The sequence below is a fragment of the Suricata suricatta genome, chromosome 10, assembly GCF_006229205.1.
Source record: "Suricata suricatta isolate VVHF042 chromosome 10, meerkat_22Aug2017_6uvM2_HiC, whole genome shotgun sequence".
Classification (NCBI taxonomy): Eukaryota; Metazoa; Chordata; class Mammalia; order Carnivora; family Herpestidae; genus Suricata; species Suricata suricatta.
Window position 1 is genome coordinate 5,630,744 of NC_043709.1, and position 27,627 is coordinate 5,658,370.

Here is a 27,627-nt window from a genome sequence, read left to right on the forward strand (position 1 = left end):
TGGGGAGAGAGACCCACACAAGGTCATTTATTTCAGGGCTGGCCCAGATCTTTGCCTCTCCCTCCTGAGAGCCGGCCGAGTAGGAGCGGGCTGGCGGCCAAGCCAAGGGACTCAGATCGGGTAAGCGAAGCTCACTCGGCCAGCCTCTCCACTGTCTGCGGAATGGTGATGAGATTCTGCAGGAATCTTTCACCCTTGTCTTTCAGAACATCCCGGAGCCTCTCTCAGCCTTGGGTAAAACGCTGGACTCTGACTCCGTGGACTTGCTGGGAGGGAGGGATGCCACCGGGGACTTTCTCTTCTGTCCGGTCAGCTCAGGGCAGTGACTTGCCCTTGAACCTGCCTTTCCAGGATGTAGAAGGAGCAGCTGTGGTGCCTGGGCCTCCAGGGTCCCAGGTTAAAGCGCATAAACCTTCTGAGGGTGAAATCAAGGTCATCTCTGGCAAGTGGTCATAGTGGTTGGAAGATTTGGGGTTCCTGACGTGCGCCCCAGGGGCACACGGGAATCAGGAGCAGGGCCTGTACCTTACTTCTCAGTCTTGAACTCTGTGGCCTTCCCGGGATCCTGGGCTGGTTGGAATTACACACATCACTTGACATTGACTCATTAAGTCCTGGCTTTACTCTCTTCTCAGCCTGAGGAAGGTTCTGGAAGCAGGCTCTTCCTTTTTCTGGCTGCGTGATCATGGGTGACTCTGCCTCTTTAGATCTGTTTCTTTTCTATATAACGGGAACACTCATAGTGCCCACTGCTGAGGATGGTCACAGGAGTGAATGCGGGGACATGTGTCAAGCTGTTAGCGCAGCCTTGACATGCTCTATTGTGATGCTGCTGCTGAGAACATCAGTGTGTGGCACCTGTTGCCAGCGGCCTGCAGCCCAACTGGGGCAGGGAGGCTGACATGCACGGTCCCGACCCGCGTGGGCTGAGCTGTGGCTGCAGGTCATGGGGACCGTGTTTGGAAGGACTCTCTCGGCCCACAGGTGGAACTGGTCCCACCTGTCCGCTAGTGCGGGTGATGCAGGCGCACCTGCGTGGTGGCCCCACGGGGACAGCTGGTGTCAGGGAAGCCTCCCTGGGGAAGACCAGCTGAGCCTCAGCACAGGGCTGGGACCGGTAGGTAGGATGAGACCCAACCCCCGCATCCTTCCCCATCTCCCTCCCTGCCTCTGACACTAGTCCCTTCCCTTCTCTAGCGTCACGGCTGTGTTAGCCCGGGTTCTCGAAAACTTGATAGCCTTGCTTGTGTGCGGCTGTTTTTAAAAAAAAAATTTTTTTAACATGTATTTATTTTTGAGAGACCGAATGGGAAAACGAGTGAGCAGGGGAGGGACAGAGAGAGAGAGAGAGAGAGAGACGCAGAATTCAAAGCAGGCTCTCGGCTCTGAGCTGCCAGCACAGAGCCCGACACAGGGCTTGGACCCATGAACCGTGAGATCATGACCTGAGCCAAAGTCGGACACTTAACCCATTGAGCCACCCCGGTGCCCCTGTGTGTGACTGTTTTTAATTCACACCAAGCAAGGCCAAGGCCATCAAGCTTCCTGCCATTGACATTCTGTTTCCTTTTCTGCACTGTTCGTGAGGTCCGTGCAGGTTGCAAGGTCCGTAGCCAGGCCTGCGCTTCTTCCCGCTGCTGGCTCCGCCTCGCCTGCCCCCTGCCTTCCCCCACGTGTTCCTGCGTGCCCACAGCGCAGGAGAACCTTTCTGTGGGGATATGACTCAGGAACAAAACTGCCAGGTCCTCGCGGAGCATCTGCTTAATGACCTCATTACTGTCTGGCTGCTCTCAGGCTGCCTTCCCCCAGTGTATACAGTAAGGGTCCCATGTGCTGAGCGCCCCCCGCCCCACAGCCGGCAGTTCCCATACCCTGGGTTTGCCAGTCCGTCATCAGGCGAGGAGCCTCGAGGTCGTGGGCGCCCCCCTAAGTCCCATGAGTGCGCGTCAGCCCTCTGGACTTAGCTTCTCTCTGAAGTTAACTCTTCATACTTTTCGTCTGACTTCCCTCGGGGCCTGTCTTTTTCATGTTGATACAAAGGCCTCCTGGGGTGTTCCACCTTAGCGTCCTGTCGGTCCAGACACGCAGACCGGGAGACGGTGTTTGCAGTCTGTTAATGTCCGTGGCGTTGGTTTCTGAACAGAAATCCTTAATTTTTGATGCAATAAAATGTATTCACAGACATACACACGGACGCATGTAAGCACATGGCGTTGACTTTTGAAATTTTATGTAAGGATCCTGCCCAGCTGGAGGTCGCCTATGTTTTCTTGTTGTCACTCTCCGGTACTACCTTACATCCTCTGGCCTGCACAGCTCAGGACCGCAGGAAGTAAAGCTGTCTGGGGGCACGGACCCAGGGACTGGCTGGGGAGGACAGGGTGTTTTGGGGCACAGATGGCCACTCCCTCACTCTGCTGTGCATCGCGTCAGCGGTGAGACAGCCAGAAGCTCAGCGGGGGTCCGGGGGTCCCAAGCCCATTGGGATCACGGGCAGGAGGCCGAGGCAGCTCAGGGTAGGAGAGAGTTAGCTTCGGGGCGGCTCTGCCCGGTTCCACTCTCACTTGGCCGCTGGTTTCACTCTGGGACTTAGGCTGTAATCAGGAACTCGTCTGTGATGGGTCTGGTGGTCAGCCACCACAGGGGAAGGGACAAGGAATAAAATGGAAGGTGTACTTGAGGTGACCCAGCATGGTGCCTTGTAGGTTCCTCTGACCTGGTGGCCGGCAGTTGATGTAGCTGCTGGTGGCTGAGCCTGCGCTGGGGCCGACAGGCGGGGGGCTCGGAGGGGGGCCTTCACTCCCCCTGTCACCTGCCTGGGAGCCTGGAGGTCTCCCCGGGCTGCTTCCAAACCCTCCAGCTTTCCTGTGGCCTTTGGCCCCCTTGTTCCACAGAAAGGGATCGGCCCAGATCGGTTGGCTCTGAAGTCAGAGAAGCAGGCCTCCTGCTAGGTCCTGGTGAAAGGCGGTTCCAGGCTGTTTCCACCCAGGGGATAAATGCGGAGCTGGTGTGACCTGTTTGAACGGCCCCTCCCGGCGCCCCTGTAATTGTAAACCCGTGGGGGTTTGGACAAGGCCTGCTGTCTCCGTTCTGCTTCCCGATCACGCACATGTTTTTGCACCTCCAGCCCCAGCCTCTGCTCAGCTGACCACACAGCCAGGGTGTATCTGACGCTGGATTCTCAGCGCCTGGGTTGGGGGAAAACCAGAGGACCCACTGGAGCCGGCCTTACAGAATGGGAGCGGGGGGCTGGCTGCCAGGGGCCCCAGGCCCCGGGGTGGGGAATTGTGGGTGGAGAGAGGATGGAGTGATTCAGATTCCCTGGAGGACAGCGAGCTTGGTGGGGAGGAGTGTGGCCCCCCCCCAGGAGGAGGGGGGGCAGGAGAGTGGCTTCTGGAAGACTCTAGGAAGGTGGTAGTGGTACTCTTTCCAAGCCCAGCCTGCTCGAGCTCCAGTCCCCCAGGCGCCTGGCCACTGGGATCCTGCCCCCACCTGCCACCGGCAGGCAGAACGGTGCCTTTTCCTGCTTTCCCGCGTCTGCCTCACTGCAGAGGCCCCAGCCTGAGGAGGCCGCTCTCACACCCACCCTCCTGAACCCCCCACCCCTGCCCCGTCCCTGAGTGTGGCACCCTTCAGGATGAAGGCCCGTCCCTCAAGATTTCTCAGCATCTGATGCCTCCCACCCCAGCTGCGTCCAGCCTCCGTCCAAATGGCCAGTCATTCCCTTGCATTCTGTGTTCCACGTTCCACGCCTCATGGCCAGCACCTTCTGGGCCTCTTGCTGGCAGAGCTGGTCACTGACACTGTTCTCTCTTCTCCAGAATGTCCCTCTCCTTGCCTTTAACCTGGCCAGTGTCCTACTGGTCCTTGAAAATTCAGTTTGGGTGTTGCTTCCAGTAAACCTTCCCCACCTCTCACCCTTCCTCCTGACCAGGCAGCCCCTGAGGAACGGGGTGCCAGCCCTGTACCCAGGCACGTGTGTGGTGAGCGTCTGTCTTTAGTGTCTTGGTATCTGAGGGGGTGAGCCTGAATTTAGAGGAAGTTAGGAACAGAGGTGGCCTCAGACCCTAGTTTTTAAAATGGGCTTTCTGTGAATAAATCAACTGATGATAAGGTTTGGAAGAAATCTTGTTTATTTTTTAAATTTCTACATAAAGTTATTTGCCATTTGGCTATCTCAAAACAAACCAGCGTTTTAAAAACAAGAGAGAGGGGCTCCTGGGTGGCTCAGTCGGTTAAGCGTCCAACTTCAGCTCAGGTCATGATCTTAGGAGCCCCGTGTCAGGCTCTGTGCTGACAGCTCGGCCCCTGGAACCTGCTTCAGACTCTGTGTCTCCCTCTCTCTCTGCCCCTCCCCTCCTTGCGCTCTGTCTCTCTGTCTCTCTCAAGAATGAATAAAAATGTTACAAAAATCATAAAAAAGAAAAAAGCAAGAGAGAAACTTTTAAACTACGAAACCGGGAAGGCAAAAATAGCTACCATATATGTCCTCACTTTAACATACGATCGGTTTGTCACGTGTTTGCAAATTAGCGTTCCTCGCACTTCAAAAACCCGTCAGCATTATTCCTCGAGTTTTTAAACGTATTAAACCCAGCGCGCTATCAAAGAAGACACGCGGCGGCAGACGGGAGCCAGAAAAGGCTCTCAGCATCATTAGCCATCAGGAAAGTGCAAATTAAAATCACAGTGAGGCAGCTGCCGCGTACTAAACAAAATGGCAAAATATTACAAAAATAGACGACGTGGTGCCAAGTGCCAGGGAAGTGCGGAGCAGTGGCAGCACCTGAACACTGCAGTGGGGGGCGTGCCACGCGTGGCCTCGGGGTGGGGGTGTTTCCAGCTTGGTGATTTCTCATAACGCTACACGTCTGCTTATGGTGTAGCAGTTCCCCTCCTACGTGTTTGCCCGAGAGGAGTGACAGCCTGTGTCCACTCACAGACTTGCCCGGGAATCCTCATAGCTTCTCTGTTAATAATGGCCCCAAACTGAAAACAGCCCCAGTGGCCTTCACCTGGGTGAAAGGGCAGACAAGTACATGGCGATGTAGCTGAGCCACGGAATAGCTCTTAGCAGTGAAAAGGAATAAACTACTGACCTAGACAATGACATGGGTCAGGCTCAAAGGCCAGGCCGCATGCTGTGTGGTTCCATTTATCCCCGGACATCTTGGTAAAGGGTGTTGGGGAGGAGGGCGTTCCTCTCCCCTTCAAGGTCCTTCTGGCTGGACTAAGAATCAAATTGACACGAGGCGGATTAACAGGAGCAGATAGAATTTCATTTGTGCCCACGGGGACTCCACACAGACGTGGCGTATTCCAGAGACAGGCAGAGCGAGGTGTGTGCGCCATCCTGAGCTAAGGAGGAGGGTAGGACAGGGGTCTGGGACTTCAGAGGGGAAGAATGCAATTCACAGGGAAATGAAAAAGAGTAAGTGTTTGGCAGACAGATGTTTGCTGAGCCACTAGGAGACAGTGGGACGGAGGGACCTGAGGTCAGAGAGGCCTTCCTGGGCTCTCCCCGCCCCCCACGCCCAGCTCGCAGAGTAACGTTCTCTGTGGCCAGAGCATTCTTCCTGGAGCAGGCCCTCGATCGAAATTCTCTTTAGCAAAGAGCTTTTCCTGAATCTGCTGGGGTTTGGTTGCTTTTTAACTCAAAATAATCTTCATGTCAAAGTGGCCTAACTTGGGTGGCTGCCCTTTCCCCCTACGAGGGATGCAAATCAGGTCAGTGGTTGCCAGGGCTGTGTGGGGCGGAGAGTGGCTGCAGGAGGGCATGGGGGCAAGGCAGGGAGACGGAAGTTTCCACACCTCGATATGGTGTTGGGTACGCACGGCTCACGTGCATCTGAACTTGTCTGCGCTCGTGAAGGGTGACTTTTGTTGTGTGTTGATTGATTTCACTTCAGAGAAACAGCCGGGACCTCGGTCAGGGGAGCAGGAAGGCCCCATTGCTCTGTCACTGGGCAGTCTGTGGAGATGTTAGCGCTGATCCCTGGTGAATGTCCCCGGGTGTAGACTAAATGGGCAGGCGTCTCGAGCCCTTGTGTAGCCTTTTCATGGAGCGGAGCCCAGGAGCGCGGATGCTCCTAGAGTATCTCCAGGCCCTCCCTTCTCCCCTTGGCCCCAGCAGTGGTCACAGCGGCCAGGATTTAAACCTAAAACACATGGTCCTGGAAACGTCCTGCCTGCATTCTTGGCCGCTTTTCAGATTTCGAGAGTCGTCCTTTAAGCATGAAGAGCAGCGAGGTCCGTGCTGGTGGGGCGTACCAGCGGCGTGTGCCTTCTGACAGACGTCCTTTCTCTTTGCCCCAAAATTTGTTCACACGGCTTTTGAACAGCAGAGAGGGGTGGGCGGGTTTCTGGAGAGCCACGCGCTGCGATCTTGACCAGTTGGGATGTTGTTGGTGACGGGGCGAAAGCCAGCTCTGCGTCAGGGCTTCATGTCTCCGTCGGGCCTGAATCGAGCTGTGATGATCTTCGCCCTTCTGGCCGCCAGCTCAGCAACAAGGAGTTGTGTTTTGTTGGTTATGGGTTTTTTTTCCCGTCCTGCTGTAGATTTCAAAATGACAGCAGGGCCCTATTTTAAAGGGAAGTGAGCACTCGGTGTCATTTCCAGCTGGTTGTGAAACACTTGCTTCTGCTAAAGGCAGGCCCTGCCCAAGAATGGAGTTGAAGGCTGTGTGTCTTGGTCAAGAGTGGCCGCCTGACTTCCAGGGCTCCTTGCTGATTCCATGGGAGCCGGGTTCTCTCTGGCCTCAGTGACAGCCATTCTTCAGGCCCCACTATCTGTCTCCCTACGGGGCTCACGTGTTCTGTCCTCTGCAAGGACCTCACCACTGCCCGCGCCCCCCCCCCCCCGCGCCCCCACTGTTTAATTCAGCTCAGGGCAGGAGAAACTCCAGTAGCTTGAACTCTTCATAAACCGGAGTTAAACAGACTGTCCCATCGGTCCCTGCCGCCTGCCCGGGAGAGCGAGGACTGTCCCCTTGTGTAGGAATGGGACCTAGTCCTCTGTTCTGTGGGACCTTCCCAACTGAGTCTAGACCGGGATGGAATAGGAGATGGATCAGCCAGGCACACAGATCATCGGAAGCGGTAAAATTGGTGAAAGTTGACCAAGATTTTGGAAGAGACTGGGAAGAAAGGGTTGAAATGGAATAGATCGTTCTCGGCCACATTTCCTGCCACGCCCCGGCGCCCCTGCGCCCCGGCGTCCCCCACGCCATCCTTCCAGATGAGCTCCTGGACGGAGGCCTCGGGACCGTGTGAGCTCTCACTCCAGCGCAGCCGCCAGTATTTTCTCAGTTCTTCTGAGACGAGCTAGTCTCTCTTTTCATATGTGAGGGAATGAGGTCCAAGCTCACCGTAAGCCCTGGGCAGAGCAGATAAGAGCCTGCCCCTTGCCATGGAGACCGTCCTGCCCGGAGCCGTCTGCGGCTCTGCCACCAGCCGCTGCCCCACCATCTTGGTGACCTAGGCCATCCTCTAAGCCCTGGTTTTCTCATCTCCGTCCCACTGTCAGGGCAGGGCAGTGTTTGCAGGTGCAAAACACCTGCTATGGTGCCTGACACATAGTAGGTCCTCGGGAAGTGGGAGAGTGTTTGGCGCTCTAATCGGGAAGTGATGGGAACCCCGCATGGGATGATGTTAAAGCGGAAGGAAGGCGCCCGAAACCTGTTTCTACCAGTGGTGACCAAAAGGTCTTCAGCCAATTCTGTAATATTAATTATGAGACCATTTAAATCTGAGCCACTAAGTTATTACTACTACTACTATTACTACTACTACTACTACTACTATTATTATTATTATTATTATTTTAGATCTCTCTGGTCAGCCATCACTTGCTCCGGGAAGCTGTCCCTGACCCCTCAGTCTACACAAGATGCCCTCTGGGCACCCTCAGCACCCCCTTCCCTCCAGCACGGCCCTGCCTGTGCTGGTCTGTCTCCCTCCCTGGCCCGTGGGGTCAGAGTGTGGACGCTGGCACGCGGTGATTGAGCTCTGGTTTTCTTTTTTAAGTTCCTGCCAGTAAGTAAACCGGGGAGGCTGGCCTCTACCAATGCAGCGCGTCTGCTGAGTTGGGGAGCGCGCGAGCCGGCTGGCATGGAGGCTGGGCGGGCAGCCGCGGGGCCAGGCCCGCCCCGGTCCCAGGAGGGCCCCGCCTCACCGTGAGCTCCTGTCTCCTAGGTGGGGAACTACAAGCGGACGGTCAAGCGGATCGAGGACGGGCACCGCCTGTGCGGCGACCTCATGAACTGCTTGCACGAGCGGGCACGCATCGAGAAGGCGTACGCGCAGCAGCTCACCGAGTGGGCCCGGCGCTGGAGGCAGCTTGTGGAGAAGGGTAGGGGGCCGCCACCCGGGGGGATCCCGCGGTGCTGGGGGGCAGCGGGGCGGGCCCCCTCTCCCCTGCCTGCAGACGGCACCGAGCCCCCGCTGCGGGGCCCTGGTCACCCGTCGGATGTGCCGCGCTCGCCAGCTTAGCCCAGAGCGGCTCCTCCAGGGCCCAGACTCGGGTCGGCGCCTCTCAGGGCGACGGCCGGGTGCTCGGTGAGGCGGGTCCGCCAAGGGGAGTCCTTTCCTCATAAGCTTGGCTGTGTGGCAGGTCAGGGAGACAGGATGGTGGCAGCGCCAGACTTTCTAATTTGCAAGTTTATTGGGCATAAGTAGAGGGGTTGTGTGGTGCGCGTTCTGCCCCCACCCCTCCCCAGCCAGACACCCAGAAGATTCCGGAGCTTAGCGACCGACGGCTACTGTGGATGTGGACTGCATTCAGGACGCGCGCCCCGGCATCGGAGGGGGCTCGATGGATCCCGAGGTTTCCCACCATGGAGGCCGGTCGGTGTGTGCCGTGCGGCAGGCCTTCGCGACAGCAGCCCTCAGGGGACGGGGACCAGGCCACTTCAGCCAGGTCTAGACTAGCCACCTGTGTCTCCCCTGTTGCAGACACTTGTCCTCGGGGCAGGGGGTGCTCAGCACCATGCTGGCTACAGAGAGGTGGCAGGGAGCGCGGCGGCCGTGCACGGGTGACGGTTGCTGAGGGTGCGGCAGCCATGACTGCTGTTACTTTATTTCTGCCCTTGGGGTCCGGCTGTCAGCACCGTCCCTTGTGGTGATCCAGCGCTTGAGGGTCACAGAGCCCCGTGGCCCCCCTACCGCGTGGCCGACCGTGTCAGTAGACACGCGGGAGGTGGGGTGCGGAGGGCTCGCCCACCATGGTCACCCACCCCTCCAGGGCTGCTCCGTGTCGGTACGCGGCTGAGCAGGCATTGTCCCCCCTCAGATTCCATCGCGGCCTCTTCTTCCGTCACCCCACACCCTCCACAGAGTGACAGGCCCATTACGAGCTTCCTTCCTGAGCACAGTGTGCGGGGGGCCGTTGTCTAGAGATTTCCATCGGCCAGAGTAGCTTCCTGCCTCCAGCTCCCCTTCCCTCCCCAGGAGAGGGCTTCCCTTCTGCTGAGGAGACAGTCCTCTGTGGCCAGCAGCTCTGCGGTTCCTGCTCGGAGCCAGGCTCCTCCTGGGAGAGAGGTGTGCGGAGCCTGCCGCAGGGAAGGGCAGAGGCCGCCTCACCTCAGGGGCACCTCCGTCTCCAGCCAGCCTTAAGCGTATTGAAACTTCCAGGATGCTAGGGTGCCTTTGTGGCTCAGTCGGTTAAGTGCCTGACTCTTGATTTCGGCTGAGGTCGTGATCTCCTAGTTTGTGAGTTCGAGCTCCACGTCAGCCTCTGTGCTGACAGCGCAGAGCCTGCTTGGGATTTTCTCTTTCTCTGCCCCTCCCCCCTTCAAAAATAAACAAACATTTAAGAAGTATTTGTTAGGAAAAAGAAAAAACCTCCAAGATGCAGAAATTTAAGTTTTTAAAGAGCTTAGTGACTAAAAAAAGGAGCCGTGGGTAATCCCCTGATTTCCCTAACGAAACAACAGCTGAGTGCATCCAGCTTCGCTTCCTTGTTCTTTCTTCATCCCAGGCTGAAAAAGGAACAGCCGCTGAGAGAACAAGATCTGAAGGAACCGAAAGGAAACCTTTTGGCCCCGCAGCCAGGCTGCAGGCCCGAGCGTCACCCCCCAGGCAGGCCCGTCTGGGGGCCGCGGGGCTGGTAACCAGCAGCGTCTCTTCTGTGCCAGGGCCCCAGTACGGGACGGTGGAGAAGGCCTGGATGGCGGTCATGGCCGAGGCAGAGAGCGTGAGCGAGCTGCACCTGGCGGTGAAGGCCTCGCTGATGAACGAGGACTTCGAGAAGATCAAGAACTGGCAGAAGGAGGCCTTCCACAAGCAGATGATGGGGGGCTTCAAGGAGACCCGAGAGGCCGAGGACGGCTTTCGGAAGGCGCAGAAGCCCTGGGCCAAGAAGCTGAAAGAGGTGCGCCCCTGGCCCCGCGCCCCCGCCTCCCGGCCGCCCCCCCGCTCTGACTGCTTCCGGCTCAGGTGCCAGGTGCCAGCCGCGGGAGGGACGGACCAGCCCTCAGAGGCCCGTGGTGGCTGGCATTTACCCCAGTTCAAGACACCAGAGCCTCGTTGGGCCAGTAGAAAAGATTCATTCAAAACGTTTCTTTCTCTTCTACGGGTTTTTCTCTGAAATTTGCAAATGATACTGATACTAGTTTTTCCAAAAGTAGCAACCAAAGCCACTGAGCCTTGCGTGGCCTTGGCTCGCTGGGGGCTCTCAGACACCCACCCCTGCCCTCACCACCCTGCAGCTCACCAGCCTCGGGTGGTCGCACTGCTTCCTTCCCCTGCCCGCCCCTGGCTTTTCTCAGGAGCCACACTGCTCCCCGGAATCGCCCAGAACCAGCCCTCTGTCTTCCGGCTGTAACGGCAGGCTCTCCCTTTTCCCTCTCATCTCAGCTTCCGCCCTCTCCTTCTTTTCCTTCTTGTCTGTGGCCCCAGTAGTCATGATTTTCCTCCTCATGAGGCCAGGGTTACAGACTCCTCATTCCTCTCTAGAATGAACTCTGTGTGACTTTGGCTCAATTAGGGAAACCTCTGTTAAGTACAGATACATCTTGGGGCACCTGTTGGCTCAGTTGGTTGGGCGTCTGACTTCAGCTCAGGTCATGATCTCACAGTTCGTGGGTTCGAGCCCCACATCCGGCTCCGTGCTGACAGCTCAGAGCCTGGAGCCTGCTTCGGATTCTGTGTCTCCCCCTCTCTCTGCCCCTCCCCCACTTGCCTTCGGTGTCTCTCTCTCTGTCTCAAACTTAAACATTAAAAACTTTAAAAAAAAAACCCTACACACATGTGTAGGCACCTGTGCGCGTGTGTATGTGCGTGGGAGAGAGCCACGGAATACGTGCCCTGTAACGCTGCCTCCTGGCCCCGGCCCCTCACGTCAGCCCTGGCGCTCCGTGTTCGCTCTTCCGGCGGCCTGGCATGCTCTGCCCCCAGACGGCCACGCCGCCTTCCCATTCCTGCTACGTGGCCTCTCGGCTGGCTCGCCCCCGCCGCACGCATGCAGCTCGGCTCGGCGCCCCACCTCCCTTCCCCGATGCCCTCTCCTCCTTGGCACTCGCCACCCTCTGACTCTGTTCTTCAGCTGTCTCTTGCAGTCGCCTCCCCGGCCGGACGGAGAGCTCTGTGACGGCCCAGGGCCTTTTCCAAAAGTAGCAACCAAAGCCACTGAACCTTGCCCAGCCTTGGCTCGCTTGCCTAGGAGGGCGCCTGGCAGGCACCGCGCCAGCGTCTGCTGGGTGGCCTGTCACGATCCTGCGGCCCACACAGCTCTGCGCCCGCTCCTCCCTCTCGCCCGGGAGGGCTGGCAGCAGAGCCTGTGGAGCCTCTAGCCGGTGCTCCCTCTCCCCGCAGGTGGAGGCGGCAAAGAAAGCCTACCACGCGGCGTGCAAAGAGGAGAAGCTGGCCATGTCGCGAGAAACCAACAGCAAAGCAGACCCGTCCCTCAACCCCGAGCAGCTTAAGAAACTGCAAGACAAAGTAGAAAAATGCAAGCAAGACGTTCTTAAGGTAAACGGGGCACGGCTTTTCCACGGCAAACACGCGTGCCTCAGCTGGCCACCCGTCTGGCCCGCAGCCTTTGTCACCGCTGGGCTGGATGGGTGGGGAGATGACCCGCTGGCCAGACCTAGTGCTGGCCTCGAGGGAGTGCCTGGGCGAGCCCCTGCCTGCAGCCCCGTGTGCCCGCTCAGGACCGGGTGTGGGGCAGGCAGGGGATGGGCAGGAGCAGCCACAGCCGATGCGGGACGTGGAGGGAGCTGACGGACGTCCGAGCTGGCACCGGGGGTTACAGTGACCAAATGGCCAGTGGTCTAGATAGGCAGGTGGTGAGGAGCTCCTGACACTGTTAACAGGGAGCCACCGAAAGAAGGTTCCAGAGCCCAGGGAGGGTACAGGTGTGGAGGAGGACCACAGCTTAGAAGGACTGCTCTGGTGGTGAAGGGCGGGCCTCCCATGGCAGGACAGGAGCGTCCAGAAGACCCAGCGCACTGCGGCCACAAGGAGGGTCCGGGACGGCCCGGAGCGGTGCGGGCACACAGGCAGGGCGGTGTCCTGGGCACCCGCCCATCGCCGAGGATCAGAGAGCAGACAGGAGGACAGCGTGACTGGGAGCCAGGGCCTCTGCGGAGGCCGGGTGATTCTGCCCGGAGAGGCCTGCGGTGCGCGGCGCAAACGCTGGGCGGGTTCAGGTCACTGGGAGTTCCCAGGAGGTGAGAGCTGACCTGAGCAAGGCCCTGGGGCCCTGTCGGGCCCACCGAGGCGGGGCTGAGCCAGGAGGCGCCAGCCTGCATCTGGGGACAGACGCTGTGAAGCTGAGAGGGGCTGCGTCCCGGGACAGGACGTGAGGCCGAGAGGAAGTGGGAGCCCTGGGCTGCTCTGTGAACACCCACCACCTTATCCGGCTTGGGCGAGCACCCCTGAGCCCGGGGACTTAGGTGGTGGCGTCTCTTCGTGCGGCTGAGGAAACTGAGGTCAGAGAGGCTCAGTCTCGTGCCACCCGGTAGTGTGAGTGGTACTGCTCTGTCAGTGTAGGAGGGGGGTGGTTGTGGGGAACCTCGTCTACAGGAGTCCATTGCTCAGAGCGAGCACCGGAGTCTTTTGGAGAGCGAGCCCCTCTCCCTGCTCCTGAGTCTGGGCCTGGGGCAGGGCTAGGAGTGTGGGGTTTTAGAGCAGCCGCTGCTGCTGCCTCCGCTGTGGGATCTGGTCAGGAGCCTGGGGCTACGTGCTGAAGGGGCGGGGGGGGGACCTGGACTCCAGGAACACAAGGCCGGGGGAGGGGGGGCCGCATCCCCACATCCCCTTCTGGAAGCAGTTTCCAAAACCAGCACTGACTGGCTACACATGCCCTTCTGTATTCCTCACGGTCTGGCAGTGAGTGCCCGCCGCGGTATCCAGAACGGAGCTTCTCACGCTCAGTGCTAAATGTCCCTGTGAGGAGAGCGAAGGCTGCTTCTCACTTTACTCCGTGGATGTTTACTAGGAACTTTCTAAGTGCTCCGTGCTGGGGGGTGCCCAGAAGTGGCGATCGTGCTCTCTCTGCCCAGAAGTGGCGATCGTGCTCTCTCTGTGGCCTTGGCTGGGGCAGGACTGTCGTGAGCATGCGCCAGGTGCCCGGGGAGCATCTTGTTGCCGCTGAGCACCCCGGGGGCTCTGGGGAGGCTACTGTGTGCTGAAGCATCCCGAGAAGTGGCTGCTCAGTGTCCCCCTGCTGGTCCCGAGGGCGCTGGGTGTTTAAACCGCAGCTGCACGTGTCGGGGCCTCCGAGCCTGTGATCCCACACAGGGCCTCAATCAGGCGCAGGGCAGTCGATGATGCTGCTGCTGCTGCTGCTGCTCCTTGATGAGGATGATGGTGGCGATGAGTCATCAGGGCAGCTGGTGGCTCTCTGTTCCTGCTGGGAATGCCCAAACCCTGGAAGGGATGACCTTCCCTGGGGTCACACCCTGGAGGCTCGGAAGCAGGACCAGGAACAGTAGGTGGCAGGGAGGAGGGGGGAGCATTCCAGGGAGTGGGTGGGGCTTATTGGGGAAGTCTTTGAGAAGAGAAGTTCCTGGAGCTTAATGGGGAGTTTTCCAGGGCGTGAGTCACAGTGTGTCTGGGAGGGAAGCAGGGTCGACATGTGAGTAGACTTGGGGTCTCCAGTGGGGCAGTGGGGGGCAGAGAAGCTGCTCCAGAGGTGGCGGGGTCCGGGGTCCAGAGGCACGGCCTGGATTGTAAAGGCAAGGCGGCCCCGTAACGGCTCAGGGAGGTTCCACCCTCCCTTGGAAGCCCACACTGTCATCAGGGACAGGAAAGTGAAGTTCTGGGTGGCCGCCCCCCCGCCCCCCAGGTCCATGACCACCCTCGTTTCTCAGGGTCTCCATAGTGGGAAGGCTCACAGTACACATGGCCCCAGCTCTGCCGCCCCTCACTTTGCCCCAGGATACTGCCGGGGTCCTGCCGTACTTCCTTTCTGGTAAAATCCCTTCTCGAGGACAGTCTCTGAAGGAACAGCCATGTGTGGGAGTGTAGGGGGCTGGAGGACAAGGGGCCTAGGACTTTTTTGAGTTCCTACTTCGTACAACTTGGTGCCCATCGTGTGTTACCTCATTTAAATATCAGAATGTCATAGTGGAAGTACAGGCATTGGGGTGGGGTCTGGACTAACGCAGTGAGAGTCACAGCAAAGCAAGTCAAGTGACTTTTAGTTTCTCTAACCATCAGCTGAGGTTTCGTGGAGTCATATCAGTAATCACAGATCGCCATGACAATTAAAATAATAGTAGTAATAATAATGGGAAAGTTTGAGGTATTATAAGAATTACCAAAATGTGGCCAGAGACACGAAGTGGGCAGTGCTGCTGGGGAAATGGCACTGATGAGCTTGGTCCCCACGGGGTTGCTACAAACCTTCAATTTGTGAAAAAACACAATACCTGTGGAGCACAGTAAGACAAAATTTGCCTGTGCCTCGTGTTCTGCGAAGGAAACGGAACTGTCAGAAAACGGGGTGCCGGCACCTGCCCCCAGGTCTGTCTGGCACTCAACCCCATGATCTTGCCTCTGATGTAACTGCTGAGTCACCGTTGCTGTGGGCAAGAGCCGAGGCTCAGGGGTGACCCCGCACAGCCCTTCCCCAGGGAGAGAGGACACGGGTAAATGACGTGAACACCCCTTCCCCGGCATCTCCCAGTCTGGGCCTGGTTCTAGCCGAGAGGCCTAGCAGCTGCCAGGAGTGTGGTTTGCAGTTCAGAAGTGGAAGGGACTTGGACTTGAACTTGAATTTGAAAGTGGAGCCTGTGAAACTCCAGAGCTTGTGCTTTTTGTGCTTTGGAATCTGTAGAGGCCTGGGCAGTGAGCCTGGGGGGCCTGGCCTTTTGGGGTGGGAAGGGTACCTTCCTCAGTATTTGCCCCGCCCAGGTTGGGTGGGCGTGCCCTTCGGGAGCAGAGGTCCAGCAGGAGTCCTGTGGGCTGGGACCTGCAGGCGCGGAGAAAGTAGATCCTTGGACGCTGGGTTGCAACTCCTCACCCTGCTTGCTCCCTATGAAGTCCCTCAAAGTGTCTGCCTGAATATTGTCACCTGCTAAGTCTAGACACTGATGATTCCAGAAGTGGTGGAAAAGGACAAAGGCAGGTGACGGATGGGATGGTGCAGAGCCTGGCTGGCTTTCTCTGCGCCAGAGGGGCCGGGGCGAGCAGAGATGAACCTTCAGCCCTGGTGCCGGCTTCTCTCATAGACCAAAGAGAAGTATGAGAAATCGCTCAAGGAGCTCGACCAGGGCACCCCCCAGTACATGGAGAACATGGAGCAGGTGTTCGAGCAGTGCCAGCAGTTTGAGGAAAAGCGCCTGCGCTTCTTCCGGGAAGTCTTGCTGGAGGTTCAGAAGCACCTAGACCTGTCGAATGTGGCCAGGTGAGTGTCTCTTTAGGGAAGGAGCTCGTCACCGGCCGTCAGTGGGAAGTTGCTTTTGAGGCAGCTCAGTAACTGTTCTCCAGACGGCACGGCACGGGGTGTCTGTCCGAAAACCTCCTTCCCGCCCTGTTGTCCTGCCCGGGGAGGGCCCTTGTGCCATGCCGGCTGCGGCTGGGGTCGGCCTATGCAGTGCATCCCCCCGCCCCCACCTGTGGCAGCTGATGGCCGATGGCTGGCCTGAGCTGGGCGGCCTCGGGCCATGCACTGCCAGCTCTGTGTCCACACCCTGGGCCCGGGTAGGAAGGGAGGGTCGTCGCTTGGAGCGACCACAGTGGCATTTCTGAAATCAAGCCAGGAGCATTGCTCTGTGCCTCCTGGGCCGGGGTGCCCCCGCCAGGACCACCTTGCTTGGGAGGCCCCTCCATCCCGAGCAGCTGGCCGCCTGCTCAGCCCTTGACTTCTCAGTGGTCCTTGGACGGCACAGGCCCTGAGAGACTCCGCTCTGAATCATGACACAGACACTGTGACGTTTCTTCCACTCTTGCCCTGTCCTTGGTCCCGTGGTGTCAGGGCAGAGGTCCGGGCTAACCGCGGACATGGACTTCAGCCATCCATAGGGCAGAGCCGTTCAGAAAGGACTCACAAATCCAGGCTTGTGGTTCGCAGGAAACCATATTCTCTTCGTCTCCCGTGTTACTCCCGTGTTGCTCTGCCGGCAGTGACTCCCACTTCGGGAAGTCCGTGGAGCGGGCGGCGCGGCTTCCTGTCTCATCGCTGAGGAAGTGAAGGCTGGCGGCGGGTGACTTGCCGGGGCTGCGCCGCCGGCCGGGGTGGGGCCTCGAAGCCTCCCTGGGGAGTAGATGGCAGCCTGGGACCTAGGGCTGCCTAACAGAATCCCCAAGTCCCATGGCTTACGGCCCCAGGAACTCACTCTCACAGGTGGGAAGGTGGGAAGTCTGAGGTGAAGGTGTCGGCAGGGCCGTGCTCCCACTGAGCCTCCAGGGAAGGGTGCTCCCCGCTGTCAGTGCATCTGCCGCCAGTCCTCGGCCTGGAGGCACGTCCCCCGGTCGCACGGCTGTCGTCTCTCTGTGCCTTCACCTCCCCTACCCTCTGTGTGTATCTGTGTGCCCACATTTCCTCTTTCTTACAAAAAGTGTCCATAGATGAGGGCCACCCTCACGACCTCGTTTTAACCTAATTATCTTCGTAAAGACCCTATTTCCAAATAAAGTCACGTTCTGAGGTACTGGGGGTCAGGCTTCCACAGATCGTGTTCGGAGGACACAGTCCAACACATGCCAGGTGGCATCGTGCCCATCTGACACCGGCAGAAATAGGCCCGAGGGGTAAATGGCTCGCCGGCCTCATAGATTCCAAGTGAAAACACCAGGACCCGCAGCAGTCCGTGCTCTTGCCCTTCACGGCCAGCTCCTCAGAGGGGGGGGCTGCCGCGGGCCATCTAGCACAGGTGCCCCCCACCCCGTGGCAGGTGGGCTGCGCGGTCTCCGCAGCCCCGGGCGGTCATCACTTACAGCCTTTGCTTCCGAGTGTAAACCTTCCAGCCACTTGGTTCTGGGCCACAGAGGCCCCTGGAGCCCAGGTGCCGGCTCCTCCTGCGTTATCTGACCCAGAGCACTGTATCCTTGCTGCCACCTGGCTTGGTTAAAGCCACTTTGTGGGAGGGGCAGCTGGGGGGCTCGGTTGAGCATCTGACTTCGGCTCAGGTCACGATCTCACGGTTCATGAATTCGAACCCCTGTCGGGCTCTGTGCTGACAGTGCAGAGCCAGCCCTGATCCTCTGTGCTCCTCTCTCTCTGCCCCCCTCCTCTCAAAAATAAAAAAGAAACAACACCAAAAAAGCCAATTTGTGGGAAGCCAAAGTTGTGGCTTGGACACCATGATTGGCGTCCGTCTCCTGTGCACACTGAGGCCAGATGACCGTCCCGCTGAGCCAGGACGTGCGTCCTGGCCCATACTCTGAAGCTGACTCTGGTGTGGTTGGAGGCCTTGCGCCGGCCGTGGCCCGGCTCTGGGCTGGGATGAATAGTAGCCGTCCCCTTCAAGGCCGCCCTGTCTCCTCTTTCTGATTTAGCTACAAGAACATTTACCGCGACCTGGAACAGAGCATCAAAGCCGCCGACGCGGTGGAGGACCTGAGGTGGCTCAGAGCCAACCACGGGCCGGGCATGTCCATGAACTGGCCACAGTTTGAGGTAAGAGGAGGCTGCGCCTGCGACCCCGCTGGTCTGGCAGGGCCTGGGCCCGTGACGTTGCCATGTGCCAGTGTTCCCGTTCAGCTCTGAGCTGTCCTTGGGGCAGCCTTTAAGCATGGCCGCTCTGGAAACCGGCCCGTGTTCAGAGTCCCCCGGGCACTGCCCAAGGGCCTTCTGAGTCTCAGTAAAGGTGCGATTATGTTCTTCCTCATTGAGAACTTGGACGGTCACTTGGTGACCACTGGCATTCTCTTCCTGGGGGTGAGTCCCAGGATCCACGGGACTCGCGGGCCCCTTGTCACCCCCTGCCCCCCAGGTTGGCTGGAAGGGAGCAGCCACGTGCACCGGACCTGGGAGGCATCCGGTCCAGGTCGGGGTGGGAGTACGCTCGGTGCGGCTCTCCTTACCCTTCACATGAGGCACTTTGCCTTTTGTCAGACAGGAAGTTCAGCCAGTTTTGGTTCAGGATTAACTTTCCTCTTGTCCGGATTTCATGGGGCTGAGCCTTCCAGTATCTTTACATACAAAACGGGAGGCCCTGAGGATCCCGGGTCTCTTCCAGACGCCGGGCTCGGTCGCCGGGCCCCGTTGGGCCCCCCACAAGTCCTGCTGCCCTGCTTCTCTGAGGGAAGGGAGTCTCCATGCTTTGTGATAAGCGGGGGCCGGGAAAGGCTCTGCAGGGCCGTGGCTGCTGCCTTCCGGGGGGAAGGGGGAGGAGGGGGGGATGCCGTGCCCAAGGCCTGCGGGGCCGCCCCTGCCCCCTGGAGCTGCCCGGGCACAGGCTGCCTCACATCGGGGCTCGCCGCTTACCAGCTGTAAGTCTGTTGTCCCCACGTGTAAAATGGGTCGGACGACAGCACCCATCCCCTCGGGCACCTGGGGGTCGTGACCTGGGCCATGCTGGCCGTTGTGTCCAGCCTCACATGTGCCTCTGTCTTCCAGAGCATCTCAGAAGGCTGGGCACGCCCCCCGCACTGCCTGCAGGACGACTTCCAGCAGGAGGCCAAGAGCAGACTGTGCCCCTGCCACTGAGGCACCGGGCGCAGCAGAGCCCCAGGGAGCTGGTGTGTCCTGTGCACAGAGCTGGGATCTCCCCCTGCAGGGGGCGTGTGCTGCTCTGGGGAAGTGGCTCAGAGGTCACCCCCTGCCAGTCCCTTAGGGTCAGCCGCTGGTGCCCAGAGAACCGGAATGGTCTGGGAAGGAAGATGGGACGGGCTGTCCCACTGGGGTGGGTGCCCCTTCAGTCTGCGGATCCTGCAGGCCGGGAAGCAGCGCCCACACGGGACACGTGCTTAAGGGTTCTTACAGACCGTGCTGGCCCTTCTCTAATGAAATTATTTGTTTTCATTTTCCATGCCGCAGGATGAAGTAAGTTTCTGTTTTATGACTAATGTGTTGCATTCCAAGCCGGCATGTGGGGCCCACAGCCTGGTGCTGGCAGCGCGCTGGTGGAGGGACTGGGGCAGCAGCTCTGCCTGTGCTGGGTGCTGTCCTCCCCCCACCAGCTGGTGCAGAGGACACGGGCCCTTGGGGGCCACCCAGTCGGGACAGGTCTCTCTAAGTCAGCTTACTTTGGTTGAGAAGATAAATTAACCAACATACAGGTGACCAGGGTCTGGAGTCAGGCCCAGGCCTGCCACCAGCATAGTGTGGACAAGGTCACGTTTTCTGTCTGGGCCTCAGTCTCCTTGTCTGACAAGTTGGCAGGTTAGACTTGATGTTTCTAAGGTGCCTTCTGACCTGGAGACCCCAGAGGCACGTGTGGGCCAAGCTGTGGGCTCAGTCACACCAAGGTTCATTCAGCAGAGGCTGTCTGGCAATGGGTGGGCTTGGGGGGTAGAATTAGTTAGCCGCGCATGCGTGCCTTCCTGCAAGATTGCCTTACAGCCCCTTCCTCCTTTTCCCTACTTCCGGGGTCCCTCCATTCAGCTGATATAGGCTGTTCACATGCTGGGAAACTAGCGAACCTTCGGGGAGGCCGACTCTGCCTGTCAGCCCTGTGGCCAGCGCTGCCAGTGGGCCTCCCCCCCCAACCCCAGACCTGCAGGGCCAGCTGGGCTCTCTGCCACCCCGGCCGTGTGTGTCTGCACCCCGTGGTGCAGTCCCCACATTGCAGGCTTGCTCAGGGTCCCCTGGGAGCCAGAAACACTTTGGGGAATAAATAGGAAGGATCCTGGCTGAGACACCTACTTAGGAAGGCTCAAGGAAACCTGGCCAGGCCTCTGGCGACCCCTGGTGGCCTGAAGTGGTGGAGGCTTAGTGCCACGTGGGCAGAGGCCCGATGGGGAGGCTCCCTGGACACCTGGGTGCTGGCTGGCCAAACTCTCCTCCCCGAGACCAGGCCACCATGGGCCCAGGTTCCCGCCTTCAGCAGTGAGGAGCCGGGAGTAGGAAGGTGCCAGGAGCCTGAGGGCAGCTGGAAAACAAGGCAAAACCGAGGCCACAAGTCTGTGTGTCGCTAACTGTGCAGGGCGGGCCGCTGGCTGGCTGGCCGGGGTGTTAGACTGACGTGGCCTCAAACAAAGGAACCTCCCGTCTCTCCCCCTCGGCGCCTGCCTCCCAGGAGTGGTCCGCGGACCTGAATCGAACCCTCAGCCGGAGAGAGAAGAAGAAGACGACCGACGGCGTCACCCTGACGGGCATCAGCCGGACGGGCGAGCAGGCCCCACGCAGCAAGCCCAGCAGGTGGGCGCCGGCATGGTCCCCGCCCCCGGGCAGGCCCCCAACACCCGGCCCTCCCCAGGGAGGCCTTGCATGGAGCCCCACACGCCTCTTTCTAGATGCTTCCTGGGCATCTGAGCTCCGCTGGGTGGTGGCCCTGGAGCCTCCCTGGGGAGGTCAGCAGCTCACCTGGTGCTGGAGCTGCAGAGAGACCCAGAGGAGGGAGCCTTTGCCCCAGACGTGCTTCTAGCCCGAGTGAGGGGGTGCTGGTCGTTGTGTGTCCCCAGTGGTGCACACGGGCAGGGGTCGTGGCTCCCTCTGGGCGGCTCCGGGCACCCTAGCCAGGTTTGTCTGTGCCTCCCTGTGCCGCGTGCAGGAACCCGGTCTGGGAGGTGGGTGGGGAGTTGGGGGCAGCGCAGGACAGTATTGTCACGTGTCCCCTTTTCCAGTCACCTCTTTGATGAGAGCATTGGTGGTTTTATTTCCCACCTCATTGTTTGCTAGAACCAGGTTTGGGTAGGAGAGGTGGCACTGAGGTCATCAGAACCCCTGGGGAAGGGTGCACTAGGTGACACCTGCCCCCGGGCCTTGGTGTCCCAGCAGGCAGGTGCTGCTGTCCTCTGCAGAGCCACCCCCTTGCCCCCTTTGAAGCCACTCCTGCCGCACAGGTTCCGGGCCCAGAGGTTTCCCCGCCTTGACAGTGATGACAGAGCTCACGGGTGCGGGCTCCTGGGAGGGTCGGTGCAGGGTCCGGAGGCCCCTCCGCAGCCCTGAGCGCTGCAGCTCCCACCTGGGCTCACTGGGCAGACGTGAGGGTCCACCGCGCAGATGCTGTGCCTCCCGCTGGGCAGGCGACCTTGGTGCGGTGACCGGAGCAGCAAGCGCTGTCTCGGGTCAGGCCAGCACCTGTGTGACCGGCGCAGGGGTGTGGAGGGTGAGACACCACCCCAGAGGCTGGCAGGGGAGGGCCTGGGAAAGTCTCCGCAGGCCGGGGCTGCTGCACGAATTCGGCACCAGCTCCCCACTCAAAGTCAGAAGGTGCGGGGAGGGAGGAGGACCTGCTGGCCTCTGCATGCAGCTCAGGCTTGGGTCCGGTGCCTCTCGCCAGGCCACCGCGTCACTGGTTGCTTTTGAGGCCTCCCCGCCAGCTGCGCACAGTCCCCGACGACGACATGGTGGCAGGGCTGGTACCTGCCCCCAGGCCCTGCCCCGCAGCTAAATTCCACAGGCGGGGCCAGCGCTCTTAGGGGCCTGTCTTGTCTCGTGGCCATCCTGTTACGCACCTGTGCCCACAGTCACTGCATCCTGGCCGCCAGTCCTCGGGCCGGTTTTGGGTCAGATTTCTCTCCAGTCTGTCCCCTCTGGGCCTGGCACCCAGTAGGCGGCCACTACAGTTGTGCAGATGAGTGATCTCTTTATGGAGCACAAAAGAGGTCCTTCTTTCTTAGAAAGTGCTGTTCAGACTTCAGTGCCACTTTTGGAAGCTCCAGCCCCAGAAGAAGAGGGGAGGAGGCCACTGGGCCCTTTGTCGCCTGAAGGCGGGAGCGCTGTGCTGTGGGCTGTGGAGGCCACCAGGAGCCTGCCTCCCTCTCAGCAGCCGGGCTCCACACCTCCCTGGCTGTCTGCTCCCCAGGCAGCATCCCACCAGCTCCCAGCACTGAGGTGGGGGCCGGGCTGGGGGTGGGGCTGTGGGGAGAAGTGGAAAACCTGGACATGACCTGTGCTCTGGCTCCGGTGGCAGCCCACCCCGCCCCCAGGGCTCCTGTTCAGGATAGACTGTGTCCAGACGCAAGGTCGGACATAGCAGTGGCGTTCTCTCTTAGGCACCGTGAGTGTGTTCAGCCAGCAGAATGTCACTAACTGTTTTTGCTAAGACCGTCTTCCCCCTCAAACAACATATCCTCCTGTCTGAGGTGGGGGTGGCCGATGTGTCCCTTGAGGCCCTGGCCCTGTGATCCTGCAGCTGGGAGCATGCAGGATCGGGGCGGGCGCCGAGCTGGGGTCCCCTGAACGCTGTCTCTCTCCCTGTAGTGACCTTAATGTCCCGAGCAACCCCACACGGTCAGCACAGTCCCTGTCCAGCTACAACCCCTTCGAGGACGAGGACGACACGGGGAGCACCGTCAGTGAGAAGGAGGACATTAAGGCTAAAAAGTTGGTGAACAAACGTCTCTCTCCAGTCTCCACTTTGCTCGCTGTCTCTCGTCTCTCCATCCAGGCTCCCACCCCGTCGGCACTCGGAGCGCTGCATGAGGCCCGCAGGAGGGGCCCGGCCGCAGGGGTGCTCGGCCTCTGGCTCCTCGGTTCCGCTGGGCGGGGGGCGCCCCTTACTAACCGTGCTTTTCCGTACTCTGCTAACACCGCCGCCGCAGGGAGACAGGTCTGCTGCGGGGCTCCGCTCCTGCCGAAGGAGCCCCCGCCCGGCCCCGGGGCTCCTCGGCCTCCCCCTCCCCCGGCAGGGGTGAGGCTCCGGGCAGAGCCTTCCACCTCCAGCCCCCTGCTCGGGGGCGCCCGGTCAGCGCTCTCTCTCTTGCAGCGTGAGCAGCTGCGAGAAGACGCAGAACTACCCCACCGACTGGTCAGACGACGAGCCCAACAACCCGTTCTCGTCCCCGGACGCCAACGGGGACTCGAACCCGTTCGACGAGGACGCCGCCTCGGGGACGGAGGTGCGGGTGCGCGCCCTCTACGACTACGAGGGCCAGGAGCGCGACGAGCTGAGCTTCAAGGCTGGTAGGCGGGCGTCCGGGTGGCTGCTCAGCCTGCCGGGGGCGGGGACTAGGGGGTTGTTTGGATTTGATGTTCTCAGTCTGGAAAACTCCGGCCAGTGTCATTTGTGAGTCCTCCCTCCCCTATTTCAGAAGCAGCAGGTGCTCGGTGCCAAACCTTAGAAGGCGTGAGGTGCCCTGGTGCCTTTGCCCGGGCGCTGCCCCTGGCAGCACTGAGGGCTGGGCACAGCAGGGCGCTGGGGCACGAGAGACTGATCCAGCCAGTCTTAGGGTCCTAAGGGGAAGCCTGTGACCAGAGACGCCCCAGCCGGAATAGCGTTCCGGGTGCCGCTGGGCCTCCTGGAGCCTCGCTTCAGGGCAGTGCCTTTTGCACTTACTTCCTGCAGCCGCGATGTACACACCCCACCGCCAGCACACCTTTGTTGCCAGCAGCTGGAGCTCCTGTTTTCCAGAACAGTCTGGATTATGGGAGCTCTGTGCCACAGAGTTTCTAGCCTTTGTCTTTTATTTGTTCATTTTCTTAAATGCTAGTTGCAAGTTGCCAAAATGGGTTGCAACCCTCAGTTTGAAAGCACTGTCTTAGAGCCTGTCGGAGGAGGCTTGAGTGGCCTGGCGCCAGAGTTGGCCCATGGAGAGCCAAGCTCCTCCCTTCGGCCATGCTCCCTCCTCAGAGACACCCCAGACCCAGCATCCAGCGCTCTACGCGGGAGGCGGGGCCAGAGCTCCACCTGAGCAGGCGTCAGTGTGCCCTGGGAGGGACCCCCGCACCTGGCCTGTGGGGCCAGGGCCGAGGCCATGTCCGTATGCCCGGCGGGCCGGCAGCCGGCCGCAGACTCGCAAGCCCCGGGTTGGTCACCAGGCTCCCGGGCCGCTCATAGAGCGTTCTGAAGCCCCACGGCACGCCTTTGCCCCGTTCCTGATTCCTAGTGGTCACGGCCCCCTATTACTGCTGTTGAGTCCCCCAGGCACAGCTCTGCGTTATTTGTAACGTGACGTCCACCCCCGGCCACTGCCGTTACCTTCTGTCTGTAGCGGGTGCTGGTGCTCGCCGCTCCTCGGAGTCTCAGGTGCCCACGGAGCCTTTCCCCTGGGCCCTTGGCACCCCGTGCGAGTGTCAGAGCCAGTCCCTCAGTGCGCCCGTGAGCCCAGCAGCACACAAGGGCCGGATGAAAGAAAAGGCAGTTGCAGAAGTATCAGCCGTGTCAGGGGCCCGCAGTGGGGGGGCAGGAAGGGCAGGAGAAGATGGATGTTTACCGCTCTCGATGCTCACCTCGGCCCCGTGGTCAGATTTGCACGGAGACCGGTACTATCGGAGTGGCCCCGGTGCCCGTCTCAGCCGCAGCAGCTGGAGGAAAACCCACCCCCACATGGTGCATGCCTGGCACCACCAGCCCTTCCCCGGTCTGACACTTAATCCTCCCGGGGCATCTGCAGATGAGGAAAGTAGGCCCCAGGGCAGGGCGCTTTGCCCGGTCTGCCAGCCCCTGAGCCCCTGAGCGGTGGCTTCACGCACATCTTAGTAATGTCACTGCTGCCCGTAATAGTGACGGAAAATCGCAACTAAGCCTGAGAAATGGACCAGTATGCCGGTGACAAGTACAAAGCTGCAAACTGAGCCCAAGGTGAAATCTCTCCTGGAGCTCACCGCCTTCCACCGCCTTCCACCGCCTTCCACCGCCTTCCACTGGCTCCCTGCTCCCGGGGGCGTCTGGGCCACAGGTTCCCAGGGCATCTCCGCAAGGTGGCCCCTTGCCTGTCCCCTGACTCTGGACCGCTCTGTCCGCCAGACCTGAACTGCCCCCCACCACGGCCCCGACCGCCCCTTTGGTCTTCATCCCCCTGGCCTGTCTCCTGGAGGGACCGGGCCTCCTCCTGTCCCCTCTCATGTGTGTGTCTCCTCCAGCGCCCGGGGCCCGGCTCGAAGTAGGGACTCCCTCCCATCTGAGCAGAGCAGACGTGAATCAGGCCGCAGTAACGCCCAGCCAGCGCTTCCATCTCACAGTGTTGGGAGGGAGGTTGAAGACAGATGCCCCGAGCTGGGTGCCAGGGACCGAGCGGTGGGTTCCTGCCCTTCCCACAGCCTGCTCTGGGCACAGGTTAAATGGAGGCATGAGGCAGGGCAGTAAGTGCCAGAGGGAGGTCCAAGATCGAGCAGGCCGGGGCCCGGGAGGGAGGGCAGCACAAGGAACCCTCTGACCTGGCCTGGGACAGTCAGCAGGCATGGCCTATGGCATTCAATTCTGCAGTGTCTCTCAGAGCTACTTGCTCTCGGGTCAGAGAGGGGGCAGTCATGACACCTCTCTGCGGCCCCCCATGCCTGAAAGGACGGCTTAAAATGTAACGTAGTAGAGAAATGACCGGGCCCCAGGCCCCACCTTGCCCCCAAGAGAATGCCTGCCCCTCTCCCCCAAATTAGAGACGCTCTGTGGGCCCCAGGTGGGCGCTGAGCCATGAGAGCGACTCTAACGGGGCGGCCGGCGCGTGACCCACCTGCTCACCGGGACCGCTTCCTTCTTGTCTTGAAGGGGACGAGCTGACCAAGTTGGAGGACGAGGATGAGCAGGGCTGGTGCAAGGGGCGCTTGGACAGCGGGCAGGTCGGCCTGTACCCCGCCAATTACGTCGAGGCGATCCAGTGACGGGCGGCCGGCAGCCGGCGGACAGCGGGGCCGCGGTCCCTGGAGCTCCGTCGGCCCGGGCGGTGCCTCCGGCAGCGTGAGCGCCCGCTCCTCGTCCTGCAGAAGATGACGGTCCCGTTGCTCTTGGCTTCATGGTGTCTCTCGAAGGCAGACGAGCCGGTCATTTCCCCCCCGGGACTCGGCACCCTTCCCGCACGCAGTGCCGACGGGGCGGTCTGAGCGCAGGAGGGCACGGTGCGACAGCGTGCCGCGCTGGCTTCTCCCGGATCTGCGCGTCCTTGCCCTCGTCCCTCCTCCTCTCCTCGGGGTCCGTGGCGGCTTCTGCTGATGCTCGCCCTGCCGGTCACTTTCTCCGACGAGTCTCCTCGCCCACGACTCTAATCAACAAACTCCACGTGCCATTTGCCGAGTGAAGATGTTGGGTTCTTAATTTAAGGCTGTGTACAGTGATGCTGTTTTGCGCACATGCTGTTCCTTCATTTATGCCTAAATAGTGGCACAAGTTGGTCCACACCAGTCCCGCGGGGGGGTTAGTCCTGCGGTGGGGAGGTGAGAGAGCGGGAAGGCGGGGGCGCCCGGCTGGAGGTCTCTCGGGAATGCCCTCCTCGAGGTCGGGACGTAACCTCGTGTCACTCTCCCAGCGTCGCCATATTTAAAAGCTATTTTCATTCTATTTGTGTTTAAAACTCTACTCCTGCCAGTTAACAGTTGTGCCAGTGATTCGGAAGGTTACAACATGAGCCTGACTTGAAAGCACACGCATCTGTAGGCGAAGATGCCTCACGTTAGGCTGTCCTGGCGCGTATCTGTGTATATTATTTGATATTCAGAGAATCTAAAGAGTTCGTCTACTGTTTGAACAAGATGGAATGGCTTTTGACAGTGGGTTTAATTTGTAAACTGCTAGAAGACTGTGACATTCGGGCGCAGACCTGGCCGTTGGGCCGGGCCTCCTCTGGGCTCGGGGATGCGGGCCGGGCCTCTGATGTGGACACGGAGGTGGGGAGGTGCGCCCTCACTGGCCGGCCGTGCATCCACCTGCTAACTAGCCTTAGTCCTTCCCGTAGCAGAACACTGTAAAAACCCCCGTGTCCTTCCGGCGGCCGTGGGGCCCGGCACCCTCCTCGATTCCTCGTGAGCACCCGAGAGCTGGGACTCAGCCTGGAGCATGGGGGCCCCTTCGAGCGGCCTCCGTCATCGGGAGCAGACATGCTGGGCAGGAGCTACACTGTAATGGCAGGGGAGGGGAGGGGAGGGAGGGGAGGAGGGAAAACCTTTATTTTGTGTAACTCAGACACCGGTGGGACGGCCACCACCATCACAAGCTATGCATTTTCTGGATGTTTCCAGGGAGCTTGAGGTCTTGCTTGGAAAGCGGGTGCGTGTGCGTTTCGTCAGGAAGACTTACCAGCAGAAATCTTGGTTCCTGTGCTACAGATTTACCAAAAATTGTCAAGTCTTTTCAGTTAGGAGTTTCTTTAAATACATAGTATTTTAGAACAAGAAAAAAATCAATAAACAGTCGATCTCGTGAG

General features: G+C 60.0%; 1 protein-coding gene across 3 annotated transcripts; it reads left to right on the forward strand.

The window, feature by feature from the left end:
- The first annotated feature begins 904 nt into the window (after window positions 1-904).
- Window positions 905-27,627, forward strand: PACSIN2 (protein kinase C and casein kinase substrate in neurons 2). Of its 3 annotated transcripts, none has more exons than XM_029953193.1 (11): window positions 905-1,117; window positions 8,194-8,350; window positions 10,134-10,369; window positions 11,812-11,967; window positions 15,675-15,850; window positions 17,944-18,064; window positions 19,427-19,432; window positions 20,628-20,749; window positions 22,757-22,879; window positions 23,262-23,458; window positions 25,980-27,627. In XM_029953193.1, exons 1-11 carry the CDS (start codon window positions 947-949, stop codon window positions 26,090-26,092), a joined length of 1,578 nt encoding a protein of 525 aa, XP_029809053.1. In that variant the 5' UTR covers window positions 905-946; the 3' UTR covers window positions 26,093-27,627. The 3 variants fall into 3 exon arrangements, with proteins under 3 accessions (XP_029809053.1, XP_029809054.1, XP_029809055.1); XM_029953195.1 differs by lacking the exon at window positions 905-1,117 and adding an exon at window positions 8,016-8,034; XM_029953194.1 differs by lacking the exon at window positions 19,427-19,432 and having other exon boundaries at window positions 906-1,117.